We start from the raw sequence: 17,793 nt of genomic DNA on the forward strand, positions 1-17,793 counted from the left end.
CTGGAATATTTCTGGTTTTGCATTACTTTTGAAAGGACCTGATGGAATGGCTGGAGCTGTGCCAGGGGAGGTTTAGGTTGGATATCAGGAAATGTTCTTTCCCCAGAGGTGCTGGGCACTGAACAGGTTCCCCAGGGAATGGGCACAGCCCCAAAGGTGCCAGAGCTCCAGGAGAGTTTGGACAGCACTGCCAGGGATAGGGTGGGATTGTTGGGGTGTCTGTGCAGGGCCAGGAGCTGAACTCTGATCCTTGTGGGTCCCTTCCAGCTCTAATATTCCACGATTCTGTGGTTTCTTTGAACTGCAGGCAGAGGAAGGCTTGTTGCTAAGGATAGCTCACAACACCTTTCTCAGAGGTCAGTGGGTTGCACTTGGAGTGTTTTTCAGGAGCAGCATCCACCTAACAATTCCTAAGCTTTAAAATGGGTGAAAAAATGTTCTTAGCTATGTAGTCTGAAGCATATTTTCCCCAGGCAATAATGTGAAGTTATAATTTCACTAATACAGTGAGAAACTTCTTAATATGTGCTGTCTAATTTAGAACAGTGTGCATAGAAATGTTAATTGCTTCAAATGGAAAGATATCCAAAGTTTAAATGTTGCTCTATTAGATGTAATTTCACTATTGAAGATAAAAGGATATGGCTGAAGGTGTTAAGTGGTAAACAGAGAAAACCCAATAACCTCTGTAACTTCAGATGCCAAAGCAAGTTCCAGTTTATCTGAGGGTTTGGTACTTGCAGTGTAAATTCCTGCTTGGTTTCACACTTGAATCCTTTCTTGGGCCACCTCAGGAGCCATGAGAGGTGTAACCAGGAGTGTTTCTCCCCACCAGGAGTGTTTCTCCCCTCAGACACAATGCTTTGCCTGCAGACTCAATCCCTTCCTTTGTAAGCTACAATTCAATTGAGAAAACAGTGCAGAAAGCAGATGATTTACTTCAAGATCTTGGCAAGTTGAGAAGAGAAATGCACAACATTCTACAGGTAAAGTTGATCTAATCACAATGAGCAGGGGATTGAAAAGGGGAATAAAAATTGTGGAGGAAAACATAGAGATCTGGTATCAGTAAAAGTGTTGCTCTTGCTTCTACACCTGTAAGGAGATCCACATTTGTTGACAATAATTGAAATATTGGAGTCTCTGTGTGTGGAAGAGCTTTGAGCCTGGGTGTGCAATGGACTCTGACTGCCATTGTCCCAGACATAATACAGGAATGAGAGAGGGAAGAACAGAAAGAGAAAACAAGATGTTTGTTTATAGGTTTGGGATATTTTCAGTGTCTGTTCTCTGCAGAGCTACAGAGCTGATGTAATTTTCCCATTGGAAAGAACAATTTCCATTTATCTCTAGTCAGCTTAGGGATGATTAAAGCATTTCCTTTCTCATTTTGCCACTTCTTTTTGTATTGAGTGCTGTTTCCAAGGAATTGCCTGGCACAGAATGCTTGTGCTGTTTCTTGTGCTGATGATTTTGTACCTTTGGGGGTGGAAGATCTGCTTCTGTGCTGGCAACATAGAGCTTTTGGCAACTGAGGCTTTTATCTCTTAACCTGATGCCATTCCTGGTTCCACCTGTCTGCTGTGGTCCTCTCTGTCCTTGTCAGTGTACACACTGAGAAAGGAAAAAAGGTTGAAAATTCACCTCTGAATTGGCTTGAAATAACTTTGATTCTGCTGGTTCATTTCTGTGGTTGAATGTTTTAATTTAAAAATACTTTGTATTACCTGCCTGGTTTTTGTTGCTATATCTTTAGAAAATGCAGCTTCATCTGTCATATCTTATAGCATAGCTGATGCATTTGTTATAGATTTTGTAACACTTTATGGGTTTTACTATTTAACTATTCCTACTAGGAATGGAACAGGTGCCTTGTGCCCCACTGGGGTTGTAAATATTTTCTTACCACTATTGCTAAAAACTGAAACAAGTAACATACCTTAGTACAGGCAACAGAACAAGATGAGATGGGATAAGGAATTGGAGAAAGATGCAGTTACAGAAATTATTTGAAATCTCTCTTATGAGAAAGGTCAATAGAAAGATAAATGTGATGACTTAGCAAATGGATATTTGGGTCAATTAAACACTTAGCTACTGACTCCTCATCACTGAGAGGTTTATAGAGTGAGATAATGATGAATTTTTTGGTAACTGATAGACCAGCTCTGTCATAAAGCAGAGCTCTGAATTAGCTGAGGACAGAAGGTGGTGCTCTAACCCAAGGAATTCATTGTGGGCAATGAAAATGATCCAATATCTCCTATGGATTTAACCTTGAAGTTTCAATAGCTCTTCTTCTGTCTTTTTAGGGAGCAAGTTCATGGAAGTCTGACATGACTGATCTTATTAAGGTATACCTTGAAGTTTTTATGTGTGGTGCTTTTGTGGGGTTTTGGGCTTTCTATAAAATCCTCTAATGCTGAAGCAGTTTTGAATGTGTTGGCAATGAAATATCACAGCCTGCCTGTTGCACACCTGGATGTTTGTTCAAGGATTGCTCTTGTACAGATCACATTACTCCTGGTTCAGTCCTGGTAAATCCCTTGAGGGGATAATGTCAGGCAGGAAGCTGCTCTGTCAGACTGACGCAGTGTGGGCTGCTGCTACCAGCATTTTTTACATATTTAACAGATCCAGTTACCATTTCATGATCTGGCTCTCACTAGCAAGTCTACATCAATTTACCCTTGATCATGAATGTGTATTTCTTACCTTTTCTCACAGATTTTACCTTATTGAATTAGCATTTGTCAAAAAGATTCATTTTAAAATGAGAGCCTATATAAAATTGATAAATAATTTGGTATATTGTCTCTTTCTCACTAGGCCACCACCAAGGCCATGGGATCAGTGTCATGATTCCTGATTTGTTATGGTATTGTGGCAGTACATCTGTTCAAACATAAACTTTATTTAATTCTGATTTGACAAAAGAGTAGCCTTAAAGATAAAACAGAGATGTGATCTGTGAGATTTTTTTCATTCAGTTAATGTTTTCACAGTCTACTCAAGTTTGGATGTTTTGGTTTGAGGTTTTGGGGGTTTTTTTAATGTAAATTTATCAGTTTTAAAAATTTTGGGGTTTAATGAAGTTTTCAGGGGCCTCTGGGTTTTTCCTCAGGGGTGTGAGAATGAATGTGAGAACTTGTTTTCTGTGCTTTTACCCTTTCTTTTGTACTTAGCAGCTAATTTATCCTCGATTTTTATCTCTGTAAAAGGGTTCAGCAAAGTGAAAATGAATAAAAGTGAAAGAGGATCAAGGAGCTGCTGAGGGATTTATCTTGTTAAAACTTACAAGTATTGCTTGGTGCTTCTTGGGGTAGATGATGCCAAATAAGTGTATATATTTAGAGGATTTGGGCTTTTATTAGCCTCTTAATTATGTTTAATTACTGTTGCATGGAGAGATTTGCTTGTAATACTTCAGGCTTATTAGCCTCATTAGCATTGCCTCTCATACTTCACATCCTTTTCCATTTGAGATCTTTTGGATGTCTTTCACTTCTCTAAACATATTTGCAACATAATGAATGTTCTTGAGTAATTGAAGTTGCTGGTAGTGCAGATGGGCAGTATTTCATATGATGGCATTGATGTGATAACAGATTAATAGGACATTACAATTTCTGATTAAAAGCTAGAGGTTCTGTTTCAATTTTAGTCCAAAAATCTTCCTCTTTCACCTCATCCTCTCGAACATCATCTGCTCAACAAACCATCCATCCTTCAAAATATCAAAGCACCAAGGTCTATCCTGACAGAGGCTGAAAGGGCTTTGAGAGGAGTGCAAAACAATAAAAGAGTCTTGGAGGAGAACCTGGAAGCTGTGACTCGTGCAAAGGATGGAGATGCCATGTATTCTCTCAGTGACTCAACTGCAAACAGGTCAGACCCTGCAATTCAGTGCTTTGTGAGATTGGTGTTTCCAAATCTGGGCATTGAAGAACTTGTTCTCTTCTCTGCAAAAAGGATTTACTGACTCTTTCTGGCAATCATTGTCTGATTCTTGAAATTCAGATGGTTTTCGACCCTTGTGCTGTGAACTGATTTTGGTCAGGTGCCTAAATCTGATTTCTGAGGCTGTATCAGTTGGACAAACTGCTCTGCTGCCAGGGCATTTAATTGTTTCCATACCAACTTGCATTAATAAAAAAATCAAAGCCTAATTCAATTATTCAGAGCAGAAGAGGCTTCATAATGCTGTAAATTTACAGAATTTAATCACTTCACAACAAATCTTTCTTCTGAACTTTTGCTCTCTTGGTTATGTAAAATACTCCTGCTTGAATCATAATGGAAATTTTCTATTAAAATACAATCTAAACTTGCATTTTCCTGAGAAGGTAGCTATTCTGTATGTATAAGGGGTTTTTTTTTTAGGTGTGTTACCTGCCCTCATTATCTTTTAGAGGATATAGTAATTTGTCATCTGCTTTTTTTGTTAAGTTGCAAGATTTTTGTTTTTTTGTTTGTTCAGTTGTGATCAAAGTAGGAAGTGACACATGGCTGCCCTTAATTCCTAAAATACTTGTAATAATATCAGTATTTACCAGCAGGGAGTGGGGTTGGCACCATGCAAGAACAGATTTGGGGTTGGGACTCTTGATGGGCTTTGCCTTTTGGGGAGTGTGGAGGTGCAGAATCTCCCTCTCTGTGTTCTGAGCTTCTCTTTTAAGAGCATTTAAAGATTACTACTTTCCCAGGAACAAATCAATGCAATTTGAGCAGCACTGCCCTAAAATGGTTGATTTTCTGTTTCAGGGATGTGTTGGAAGGGTTTCGTATCCGAAGGACTGTGGATGAGTGGATCAAGGCAATCAATGAGGAAATCCAGGTAGGGCTGGAAAAATGAGTTGGGATTTTTCTGTTACATTTTTCCACCTTGCCTTGTGCACAGCAAAGGGATTTGCTCATCCCTTGAAAACATGAGGAAGCTGCCTATTGTTGCTAGCATACAGTAAGCTATAATAAAATAAAATGTTTACCTCTGTTTTTAAACTGTAGTTGTGTAATGAAAATCTCTGATTTCAGTTGCTGGCTGACATGAAAAACAGGCCCTTCCTCAGAGCTTCAGAGTTATCCACAAACTCTGCTGATAGCCTTGAAAATAAAAATTTCCATTTATTACATTTATGTTTTCTGTTTAGGCTGAAATAACAAAAGATGATTCAGAACAACAGAAATATGAGGAAAAAGCCCCATGGAACACAAGAGCCCAAAACCTCAGGGCTATGAAGACCAAGAAAGAAATTAAAGAGAGAACTCAAAACGTCCAAGGTTGCTTGACAAAAAGGCCTCTATCTGCAACTAAGCCATTGCAGAAGCAGGTGGAAGATAACACAAGGAAAGAGAAGTTTAGAACTTATCTTTCTGAAAATGTGGAGAGCAAAGAAAGAAAGGCAGATGTGAGTTCCCAGATGTGGTTTCTTTTCTGGAAAAAAAAACTGTTCAGTATTGACATGAAAAATTGTGTGTGCAGGAATTGTAAACTACTTTATTTTTTTTCCTTTTTGGTGTCCACCAGGGAGCTTCAGGTGGAACTGCAGTGGTCCAAAATGAAGATCATCTGTCACAAGTTTATGGGAAACCCATTTACCAGGGCCACCGCAGCACGCTTAAAAAAGGACCCTACCTGAGATTCAACTCTCCCTCTCCCAAATCTAAACCTTCCAGACCCAAGCTGATAGAGACTGTTAGAGGTAAGTGATTCTTTGATGGGAACAAAGTGTTCCTTCCCAGTTTTTCTACCAGGAATTCCTTGTGAAAATGAATCTGTTCATTGTAGTTCATCTGCTCTTCAATATAAAGCTTAAGCAACTGCAGTGGCTTTTCAGAGAGGTGGTCACTGCCTCAGGTTTTCAGGGTTTGAGAGGCATTTGGAAAATGCCCTTAATTTAATTTTTGGTTGGCCCTGAAGTGGTTAAGCAGTTGGACTAGATGGTTGTTGTAGATCCCATCCATTTGAAATAGTTTATTTCTATTTAAGATCCTCTTTTCATAAGTAAAAAACACCAGAGGTTTTTCAACTTTGCTTTATGTGTGTCTCACTTATTTTAGATTGTCAAATAAATACTTATTTCTAAATATGATAAATGTCTTAGTATGTATTTATTGTTGTCCAAGATGTAATGAGCTGAATTGCTAAAATTAATCACAATTGAGTGTGTTGAAAAATGAACTCAATTTTTAAAGGTAAACATAAAAGTCACTGGGTGATGTGTCTTTTGTGTCAGGTTTACCCAGTGATTTTTCATGTAAATATTTAATTCATTCAGAGTTCAGAAGTATACTGAGACTTGAAAACTGAAGGAAGTCTGATATTTAATTTCCTGATTCTGGTGCATCAATTGAAATATGAGAAATTAAATATACAGGCATGAGGATGACATCTGTTAGCCTGAAAATATTGAAAGATGTAATCAGAATAATTGGTTAAGTTCACTAAGTGCAAGTAACTCCTTTTCCTTCATCCAGTTACTTATAAGCAGAGTAGGAATCCTTTCTGTGATAGCTTGTTAAGATTATTTAATTGATAAAGGTTATTAGTTGATTAATTATGAATTTTATTTGTTAGTTTTGTTGGCAAAGTGTTAGGGTTAGAGGGTCCTAATTTTCTAACCTATTAAAAATGTGTAAAAATGATTACAAAGGGAGACTATATGATATCTGACATAGGTCAGTATAAATAAACTTCCTCTAGAATTAGCAGACAATAATGTTTTAATTTGATCTGTTTTATTCCCTAATTACCTTTTCAAAACTTACCTGGTTCCTAATAAAAAAATTAAGAATAATCTTTAACTGGTATTAAAAAAAACCAGTGTGGATCATTTTACTGAGCAGAAAGTGAGGAAAAAAGAAAATGATAAAGGGAAAGTGTGGAGATCGGAGAGAGGTTTAAGAGGAAGAAGTGGTTAAAGTGAAGGTGGGCACAATGGAGTTAACAACATGTGCATCCATGGAAAAATATTAACTGGCTCCCTCCATGCTTCTTGCACTTAGGCTGTTGTTACCCATGCAGAGAAAATATATTTGATGCAGTCTTAAATGCCATGTTTAAAAATGCTGCCTGGGTTTTTATTACAGCTGTCAAAACATTGCAAGAGATTAACATCAGAAGGCAGCCAGTCACTTGATGAAATCTTGTTTTTTAGGCCATTGCAATGGATGTGTAAAACACATCTATGTCTCTAAGGCACTGCTAGGGTTTGAGGCTGGGGATTTTTCACTTTATTATTGTTATTTTTGTTATTTTAATATTATTGGGTAGCCTGGTCTAGTGGAAGGTGTCCTTGCCTGTGGCAGGGGGGTGGAACTGGTTGATCCTGAAGGTTCCTTTCAACCCAAACCCTTGTTGATTCTGTGGTTATGATGTACATCCACACTGGCAAGTCCTCAAAATAATACAATAATCTCTTGTTTGGCCTGACATCTTCTTTATGGCATTTTCCTTACCTGTGCTCTGGAGCCCAGTTGTGATCTGTGAAGAGAAAGTGTTATTGGTAGAAATTATTCACAGATCTCACACCCTCCTGGAAAATGTGGGTTACAGTGCTGGCAAAAACCTAGAAAACTTTTCAAAACTCATCATTTTTGTTACCTGAAAGCTGCCAGCCTTGTGACTTAGGTATTTTGTTTGCCCTCTCTTGAATGTGTTTTCTTTGGTGAAAAGTGGTGTATCCTCTGCTATACTCCTTTGAAGCATGACATATCACTGGTTTTGACTATTGGCTGTGCTGTACACCTGTAATTTAATTTATTCTCTATAGATCTTTTTGGATGAATTGTGTGCTAGCAAGCACTTAGTGTAGTAATAACAGTGATACAGTGACCACTAAGATTTAATCAGCAGTTCTGCTTTTGCTGAGTCCTAAATGAATTTTCTTCTCTATTTATTGAGCTCTTGTCCTTTACAGAAGGTCATAACCTTTCCAGAGAATGAATTCCATCATTCCAGAAACAATATCTTGTAAAGTGGCAGAAAGAGTGCCCCCCTCCCCAATCTAATAATAACAAATAGCTCATTTGATCATTTGAAACCACCAGTTGAATTCAGTGGTGTCAGTGAAATGGAAAGGTGCAGGTTGGAACAAGCTGCTCCTGTTCTTCAGCTTTTTTCTGATGGAGGCAAATAGAAATGAAAGGGAAAACTGCACTGGATCAATGCTGCCTTCAGTCTTCCAGAACAGCTAAAAAGCTTTTTTCTGGAAAACAGAATGAACTCTGGATAGCCTTTGGCCAGAGTGGTTCCCTTCCAAGCCATTAAGTCATGCTGCAGAGCAAAATGTCTATTTGCAGCAATAAAGCCACCATAAAATTAGTTTCTCTATTTAACATCAGGCTGGAGTTGTGGGAAGTTGTGGTTTTGTCTCTATCCTGACAGCAAATAAAATAGAGCACCCCTTGTGTTCTTATCTAAGGGGAGAATGGAATTTTTTGCACTCTAATGAGTGTGTCCTATTCCCAAACTTTCTGATTTTAACTGAGGCTGAGGTTTGTTTAATACTGGCATTATTTATCTTTGATAAATCTTTGACTGTTGGTCAAACTGCTTCTTTTTTGGTCCTTTGCTATAACTTGTCAATAAAATGGAAAAATAATTTGTATTGTTTCACATGGGTCTCATGAAGACAAAACAATTCAATCATTTTGGGGGCTGCTGTTCTGGAAGAATCTGTTATGGCAAAGCACAGTATAAACAATAAAATTAGGAACAGATCTGTGCTCCTCTGCAGTGGGGGTGTAAATAAAATGCACCAAGGTCAAATGAGCACTTCAAAGCACCAGGTTCTTTAAAAAAAAATTTTAAAAAGCTACTAAATAAACAAATCTCTTTCACTTTAGGCATGGTGAGTTCTTCACTTCATGGATCTGCACCCACAGATTCCCTTCCTGGCCTTGATGTACCAGGTGATAAAGGTTTCAAAATTACTGAAAGTGTTTGGCCATGGGTTTGATTGGCTGAAAAATCCAGACTTGTTAAATGACTATTTTGTTAGAGCAGTCCAGTGAGCTCGTTTTAAATTAGTGTTAGAATAAGGATGTTTACTTAAGACTGAAATGGCCATCTGGAGAGTCTCTTTTCAGTCATTTTATAACTCTCAACCATTTTCTTTGCAAATAAACTATGGTGACTAATGCTTAGTTTCTTATGGGAAGTTAGGAAAAAAATTCAGCTAACACTTTTATGAGTAAGAGATCATTTCTAAAAAAAAAGCTGGAGTTGTTTTCTTGCATAATGTGAACTGATAAATACATGTAAAACACTGTTTTTTTAGAGCTAAGTTTAATTAAATGTCTAGTTTCTGCCCAGTGTAAATAAACTTTTCAGGGGAAAATGAAAAGTTGAAAGCAATTAAAATGAGGTGCTGTGTGTATACAGTACTTAATCATTCTCACTGTGAAAACCTTGTTTTTACAAGTTGGCAGCATTACAGATACACTGGCAATTTCTGCTTTTACTCAAAAGTTCAAGGCCAAGGGGGACTGTTAGATCATGCAGTATGACCTCTTCTAAATCACAAGCCTCTGAACTGGATCTATTTATGTTACAGAGTCCAGTAATTTGTCTGACTGCAGAACAGTTTTTTTGGCTAACCTGTGCTCTGCAATAAGGCACAAACTCATCATGTAAAGACAGCAGAAATTCTGCTTCTTCCCATGGCAAAATACCTTGTGCTTCAAAAGCAAATAGGACACTTCAGATTTATTATCTGATTTGTAGTGAGGGTTTGGCTTCAGTTTCCAGCTACTTCAGTTTCCAGCTGATTTTTCCTTAAAAAATGAAGAGTGCCTGTCGATGTCCAATCTATTTTAATATTTGCAGAGATGCAGGAATGCAGTGTTATCATCTATGGGATTCTCCTGCTCCATCTCAGACATTCTGCTGACACATCTGAGGGTTACATTTCTCCTGTAGTGTTGTGATTTCTCATTCCATTGCTTACCCAACATGACCATGAACCCTTTTCTGGAGATGCTTCTCTCTGACCTGTGTTTTCTCACTGAGGAGTTACAACTTGTTCTTGTTTCCAGGCTTACAACCCATAATTTGTCTGTACAAAAATATCACTTTATGGGTGAACTGCCTTACCTGCTTGTCTGCATATAACAAAAGTCACCTTATCAATCTTTATTATCCCTATATTTTATAATCATAGATTTTCATTCTTCAATTAATTAGGAGGTTGTTAAATGTGAGCAGAGCTAAAAAGTGCTTGTTGTCATGTGTTAACTGGCTGCAAGTACAGGGAGGTGATTATTAGAAATAACAGAGGAGGAAAATGACATTTTTTTGGCTGTAATAAAGGTATGGAGTTGGTTACCAACATGTTTCTTTCCAGATTCATTATCCTAACACCTACAAAATGACAGTAGAAGCACTTCTGCCTGATTAACAATTATTGATCTTTTGGGGGGGAATTTTTAAGCAGTATTTATCCATTTATATTAATAATTTCCTTAATAATATCCATTATTTGCTGTAAGTTGAATAAGACCTTGCATGACTGTATGGTGAGAAATGCACATTGCAATAAATGCTCTTCTCTGCCCTTTGCTGAAGACATTTTCACATATAAATTACTTTTGACTGGCTATTTACAATATGCTTGAAAAACTGGGCCAAAAAAATCAGCATTTCCTTGATGATGAAAGTTGAGACTTTTGGATATTTGCTATGGTTTGATTTTGGAGTAGCACTGAGTTGTTAAACCAGGAATTTACAGATTATACCTGTTCCTCTGAGTACCTGTCAGTTTTGTGGCTGCATTTCAAACCTAAATTCTTCTTAGCTGCTAAATCACACATTTCAGTTCCAAATTTCAAACTGAAATTATGAATTTCATCTTAGCTGCTAAATCACACATTTCATTCCAACTTACTGCTGGCTTTTAGTCCTTTTCATGTTTCTGTGCCCTTAAAAAAAAAAAAATTTGTAATTTTAACTCCTTGATTGATAGCAATATTGAGACATCCTATATCATCTGCCTCTAGCACTTTCAGGTTCTGCCCTTTGAGACTCCTTCCCTCATTCCCTCCATCCTACAGCAAAAATTTGCAGTGGAAGGCTTGGATCAGTAGACTGCATGTAGTGGGTTTGTGCATGCATTGTGACCTACAGTCTGTCTGCTCTTGTTTCAGGCACAAAGGTGAAGTCAGCAAGGACCCAGACCTGCTCTCACACCCAGAATGTCATCACCAGCCCTGTGAAGAAGCATCCTGTGTATGCCCTTGGCCAGCAGAACCAGTTCCTCTTCAGCCCCAGCCAAGATGTCCCTGCTGCCTCTGGTCCTCTGGAAGGGCACCTGATCCCCATTGCTATTCCACTAGGTAGGAGCAAATCACCTGGAGAAGATTGTGTGCAGGTTTCTTTCATGGAAATACAACTTTTATCTTCTTGAGTCAGTGGTTTGGGGGTTGGAGTTAGATGATCTCTAAGGTCCCTTCCAACCTAAACCATTCCATGAGATTTGCAGCTACCCTTCTCATAGGAAATGTGAGGGATCAGTTCAAAATGTTCTGGTTTTCATCAGCCTTCATGCTGGATGTCTGGTGATACTCTGACATAACAATTACTTGCTTAGCTGGACCTTTTTAAATTAATTTTCGTTTTAGGCTTAATCTTCTTGCTTTTAGTTTGGTATCCATGTAAGCAGGAACTGAATAACTCACCCTTGGATTCAACATTTGCAATGATTTCAGCCCAACAGTTTCAGTAGGACTGTGCCAAGCACAGTAAATTCCTTGTCATGCTGGATTTTTGGGCTTTCAATAGAACCTTAATATTGGGCTTGTTTTGAGAAGGGTTAGTATTATATAGGCATTAAAATAAGGTAATTATTTTTTTTAAATGTTGTCTCAGACAAAAATTTGTGGGTTGTTACACTAAGTGTAATAGTACTTTGGGTGTGATGGTCTGTAGTTTTTGAATGGCAAACACAATTCTTGTTTTCAGCAGTAGATGGCACCAGAGTCAAGGAAAGTGAATATTTTTAAAAACAAGTAGTGTTGACAATTTCTGCTGGGAAAGCTCTAAATTAGCTGGTGAATTACTGTAGTTTAGCTAATGCTAATAGGGGGCTTTTAAATTGATCTGTAATTGCACACAGAATCTCAAACCACACAGAACATAATTTAAATTAGTTTATTAATTTATTAATGTATTGGCTTTGGAGATGGATGTATAAATTTTTAATTGTTTTTCAATTATCTTTAGGTAAAACCCAAAGCAGCAGCACATTACCACAACCTGCTGGAGTAACCTTAGATAAACCACACCCTGTCACAGTTACAACCTCCCTTCCTCAAGTGCCACCAAAGCCTCCAGTGGAGGTAAAAAAGCCAAATATAGCTGTGATAGAGATGAAATCAGAGAAAAAGGAGCCTCCTCAGCTCTCTGTGCAGGTACATGTCAAGAGTGATGATGATTTGTTTGTTTATTTTAATAAGTGCTGACTACAGGCAGCCTGATCCATCAGTGACACATTTTGACATCAGTAGATGGTTTTCAGTAAGAAGTAGAAAAATATGGAATGGAAGGACCAAGCAGTTCTCATGCTATAGTAATATATTTATTCATATTTTAACAATTATCTTTATTATTTAACCAAAATAGAAAACTATTTCTCCCCTAAATCACCTATGCAGGGCATTTGTAAAACCTATGTCACATTTTATTTTTTTTTAATGAGATTTTTGAGCCAGAACAAACTTGGAATAAAAGAAGTAGAAATATAAATGTCAGTTTTCTTGGATAATTGCTTTGGCCTCTAAGATTTCTATTTCAAGCATGATTGTCAACCCAGGGGTTTCACTCCTGATTAATCAGCCCTTGCAGTCCTTACCTTGTGGGTTGAGGTTTGTTGTTTGAATTTTTACATGAGTCTGTTGTCAAGGAAGTGAATGTTTCTTACATGTTCATTGTTTTGGATTCCAGTTGTTGAGGCTGCACACACTCCCCCACACACCTTTCAGACACAAATGATTCATGAACTCAGAGTTAAACACAGGTAGACTGTTCTGTGCTTTGTTCCCTTGATGTGTCACTTTATTCCACCCACCTGCATTTTGCTGTTTTTCCACCCAGTTCTTAAATATTTAAGGTGATTTTTTCTTTTCCCGAAGGAATGAAGCATTGAAATCTTTGTTCTTAACAGAAACACAACACATTTTAATGCTGCAATGGACATGCCTTGATTACAAACTATATTGTAATCTTCTAAACTAATTGCAGGTCAAACACAGCTCTGCTCTATTATAGATAATTAATTATTACAGCTACACTCACCTTTTTTCCATGCAAGGCAAAGTGTCAGGGAATTAGAGAACAGGAGAAATCAGGTACTGCAAGAGAAGTGGTGACTGTTTCTCGTGTTAGTTTTTGACATTACAGTAATTTGATTTTCAGAACCAAGTTGATCTCAGACACAGGCATGAGAAAAGGACAGCACTGAATTTTAGTGGCTCAGAAACAGGTGGAAGAAAAGAAATCTAAAAAGTTCTATGATAATAGCCAAGCTAATGTACAGATTTTTATATTGACACTTTTTTTTTTCTGTCCTAGGTGTTACCAAGTGTTGATATTGACAGTGCTTCAAGTGCCAGTGGAAGTGTAAGTCACACTCCTCCAAGCTCTGAGCCTCAGCTCCCTCCTGTCGATGCTGTAATACAGGTACTGATTGTCTGGGAATTGAAACTTCTTCAAAAGGAAAATATGTTAAATTGCTGCAAAGTTCTCATTGTCTTCCTTTAGTTAGAGAAATGAGACAGTTCTAGGAAAAATTGTATAATTATTCTAAAGAATTTATAGTACAAGGTATTTGTTTAAGAAAATGAAAAATTGTATAAAGATGTTCTTCTGCCAAGATTAAATGATCACCATGGTAAAACTCTAAGAAAAACAATGTTCTTATGTCCTGTAAAGAATTTTAATCCCTGTTGGCCCATGCCTGTCTTGTTTTTACTGGCCTCAGTGTTCTGAGGATGTTCCTCATCCCTCCCTCTGCTGCTTGGCTCTTCTGGAGTGGTCAGTGCTGTGGGCACTGAGCCCCAGGAGCCTGTGGTGTTGGAGTGGCCACTCCATTGTCTTTCCCTACAACTTTCCAGAAGTGTTTTTAATCTTGATCTGAGCAGCAAGGAAGGTTTTTGTGCAGCTCTAATGGTAACTGCTGTGTGGTGAGTGATAAGAACAGAGTGTGTGAAGGCTTGGTGAGGCACTGATTATTTTTGTGTGGTTATTGTACATTCTGTTTTCCTGACTTCAGGAGTCAGGTCCTCCAGTGATCCAGGTACTCACTGAATCAGACACAGATTGCAGAATAAAATAGTGATTTGTATTTAAAATTCTTTTATATTCTAAAATTCCATCACTCCATCCTAGCAAGTTGATTAGAGAGATGGAGCACCTCTCCTATGAGGAAAGGCTGAGAGAGTTGGGATTGTTGAGCCTGGAGAAGAGAGAGCTCTGGGGTGACCTCATTGCAGCCTTCCAGTGCCTGAGGGGACCCTACAAGAAAGATAGAGACTATTTATAAGAGTAAGGACAAGGGGAATGGTTTCAAACTGACAGAGAGTAGGTTTAGATTGGGCATTATGAAGAAATCTTTGAGTGATGGTGAGGCCCTGGCACAGGGTGCCCAGAGAAGCTGTGGCTGCCCCATCCCTGGGAATGTTCTAGAACAGGTTGGACAGGGCTTGGAGCACCCTGATTTAATTGATTCTTGTCATGAAGGTTTTCTGCTAATGCATTTCCACCCCCCCAAGATGAAATGCCTGACAACTGCAATCTGTCTTTTTAAGACTCCAGAAGAAATACACTCTGAAGAGGAAGACACAGAATTGCCAGGAACTAACTTCATTGAGGTTACTGATGTCACACAGGTAATCCCATTGCAAAGGTGTCTTTTTCTTTTAATAATTTTGGTATTTGTTTTATATTATTCTGTTAAAACTGGAAACACAATGTAAAGAAACTAATTTGCTTTCCTAGCAGCTTTAAAAGTACACTTGGTGAGCAATACTGAATTGTTTAGTGTTACAGAGGATCTTAGCAATTACTGTGTGTTGGTGAATAGAGAAGCTTTTGAAAAATTAGAGTAAAAAGCTAAAATTAGCTTTTATTTTGATATGTTGGAATCCACTAGAAATACAAGTAGTTCTCTAAAATCAGCAGTGATTATAGCACTTAGACTTTACAATTTAAAACTCTGCATGTAATGAATATAGTGACAGGCTGAGAGAGCTGAGGTTCTTCATCCTGGAGAAGAAAAAGTTCTGGGGACACTTTGGAGCCCCTTCAGTGCTTAAAGGGACTCCAGGAGAGCTGGAGAGGGACTGGGGACAAGGGCCTGGAGTAACAGGACAAGGAGGAATGGCTTCAGACTGACTGAAGGCAGGGTTAGAATTGGCTGTTAAGAAGAAATTCTTGACAATGTTGTTGTTTCAGGTTTATGGCAACACAGGTTTAGGTGAGATCCTCTTTCACAGTTTAATTTTTTAGGTTAGCTGACCTCTTGTCTAAGGGGTCCTGAGAAACTCAAGGTTGGTGAACCAGCCTGTATTTCACTTTACTGAACAAAACATACTGTGTAATCAAAATTTACCCCCAAATTTATTCTTTTTATTCCTTCTATATGTTCCTGATCCCAGGATTAGAGTGTACATCAAATATTAACCCTAGAGGTTACAGGTGGTTTTATTTTTAAAATTAGTTGATCATTTAACATTATCAGATCATTATCAGCCCTAATTTGATGATTTGTTTATCAAAAGTGTGAAAATGCTTTATTCATTTCTAGTTTCAAAATCACCTTATGTTACTGGAGTGTAGTAGTTAAATCTCTGGACACTGTTCTTCTGTTAGCACAAGAAAAAAAAGCTTTAAAATCCTTTTAGGAACTATCAAAATATGCTGCAATGTTAAATTTTTATTATGTGAATAATAGTTACTCATCTCTTCTTTTTTTCATTTTTTTTTTCCCTGGATTGCTTTTATCTTTTAGTTTTGGCAATGGGATGTATTTTAACCACAATATCAAAAATGTTCCAAGTGAAACATATGTTTGGCCTATGACCACACAGACAATATTCTTAAAAATGTGCAAGGCAAACACAATGGGGAAGCATAAAATCAGTCTCTGGAGTGGCAGGGGTATTAAAGACATCAAAAGAAAGCAAAGTTATTGTTATAAAAGAGTCTTCAGATTCATGAAAGTATGTGCATAAAATGCTATACAAAAAAAAATAGCTTTTGTTGTCTTCCCCCACTCTCCTTTTATTATAAAAGCTTAATTCTGTTAGAACTGAGTAGGGGAAGTATTTGTGTGAAATATCTTCCTTTTCTGTTTGTTTTTGTTACCTTTATCTGTGTTTGTTTTCTCTGGAGGTGTTCCAGGCCAGCTTGGACAGGGCTTGGGACAACCTTGGTGGAAGTGTCCCTGCCCATGGCAGGGGTTTGGGACAAAATGGTCTTTGAGCTCCTTTCCCACCCAAAGCTTTCTGTGATTCTGGGATTGTTTCAGAGTGAGAAACCTGCTCAGCTCACATGAGCCCACTGCTGACTCTCAGATTTATTGAGTCTGCTCTCAAATTCTTACAAGCAGCCACATCCTGCAGCTCCTTCAGCAAACTTCCTGGCATTTCAGATTAAATGCACTTTTTTTCTCTCTCTGAATATTCCCTGATTCCAAGGTAGGGACTGTTTTCTCAGAATTTTTACTTCCAATTGGAATGCCACAACAAAATATGGAACCTGCAGAGCTCAGGGTAATCTGTTTTCCTCAACCCTCATTTCCCCTTGATGCTCTTGGGCAGGACATTGATATTTTTACACTTCAGACAAAAGCTCACAGGTGACACCTGCAATGCAGCCTGACCTTGCTCCTGAGAATTGCTTTAGAAATCCATCAAGAAGAAATCCATGGCTTAAGTTTCAGGAGTCTTTAATAAAAGACTCTGCATGTACATGTTTGGTAATGGAACAAAACTAATCTATAACATCTCATAATTTCAAACTTTTTTTTTTTTTAATTATCTGAATGTAATTTGGAAAATGGAATTTTGGCTTGATACTTTATAATAAAGTACAGTGATTAATATTCCAATCATATCTGAAAGACTTTCTAATTTATGCCATATTTTGATTGGGGGTTGTGATAGATATTTTCAACAGTCTCCAGGGAAGTAAAATGCAGAATTGAGTGCAGATTATTCAAGATTGGTCTGCAAGTTGATATATGTTCAAGTTCAATCTGTATAATTAAATACTGACTATTACATTATTTTTTTATTTCAGCAGAGGTAATATATCACCCCCAAATGAATATAATTTTGTGCATTATTATGGATTTGTGCACTATAAAATATTTTAGAAACTCAGTAGAGCTGCAAAAGTTTGTCAGAGTTACTAAAAAGATGTAAGATCTATTGTATGTACTTGCTTTATTTAATCCAGATGTTTGTATTTTGCATACTTTCAGAGGTAATAAATAGGCAACATCAAAGAAAATTTATGGAGTAATGCAGGCAGAGGAAAATGCATAATGAAATGCTGGACAAAGACATCTTTACATTTGCTGTCAGAATGAATTATTCTTCTCAATACACATATCCCAACAGCCTGAACTGCTGAGCAGCTCCAAGGCACCCAGAGCCTCTGACTTTACCTTCACTCCTCATTTCTGTGCCTACAATGGTTTAAAGATCTTTGTTTGTCACCCAAATACACATATTCTGGTTTTCTCCCTTCTTTGAAGATTATCACTATTTAAAGATGCAGAAAGACCCAGTAGT

The 17,793-nt window shown here is 37.7% G+C and overlaps 1 protein-coding gene across 2 annotated transcripts in view; it reads left to right on the plus strand.

Moving 5' to 3' along the window:
• KIAA0586 (KIAA0586 ortholog) overlaps positions 1–17,793 on the plus strand; it is an 87,002-nt gene that overhangs the window by 8,576 nt on the left and 60,633 nt on the right. For both annotated transcript variants that reach the window (XM_033062304.1, XM_033062303.1), the window contains 10 exons: positions 836–986; positions 2,313–2,354; positions 3,665–3,888; positions 4,765–4,837; positions 5,151–5,408; positions 5,528–5,702; positions 11,146–11,334; positions 12,221–12,408; positions 13,568–13,675; positions 14,803–14,883. In XM_033062304.1, the coding sequence (XP_032918195.1) occupies positions 836–986; positions 2,313–2,354; positions 3,665–3,888; positions 4,765–4,837; positions 5,151–5,408; positions 5,528–5,702; positions 11,146–11,334; positions 12,221–12,408; positions 13,568–13,675; positions 14,803–14,883 (1,489 nt within the window). The remainder of the gene's footprint in view (positions 1–835; positions 987–2,312; positions 2,355–3,664; positions 3,889–4,764; positions 4,838–5,150; positions 5,409–5,527; positions 5,703–11,145; positions 11,335–12,220; positions 12,409–13,567; positions 13,676–14,802; positions 14,884–17,793) is intronic.

This window comes from Catharus ustulatus, chromosome 6, assembly GCF_009819885.2.
Source record: "Catharus ustulatus isolate bCatUst1 chromosome 6, bCatUst1.pri.v2, whole genome shotgun sequence".
Taxonomy (NCBI): domain Eukaryota; kingdom Metazoa; phylum Chordata; class Aves; order Passeriformes; family Turdidae; genus Catharus; species Catharus ustulatus.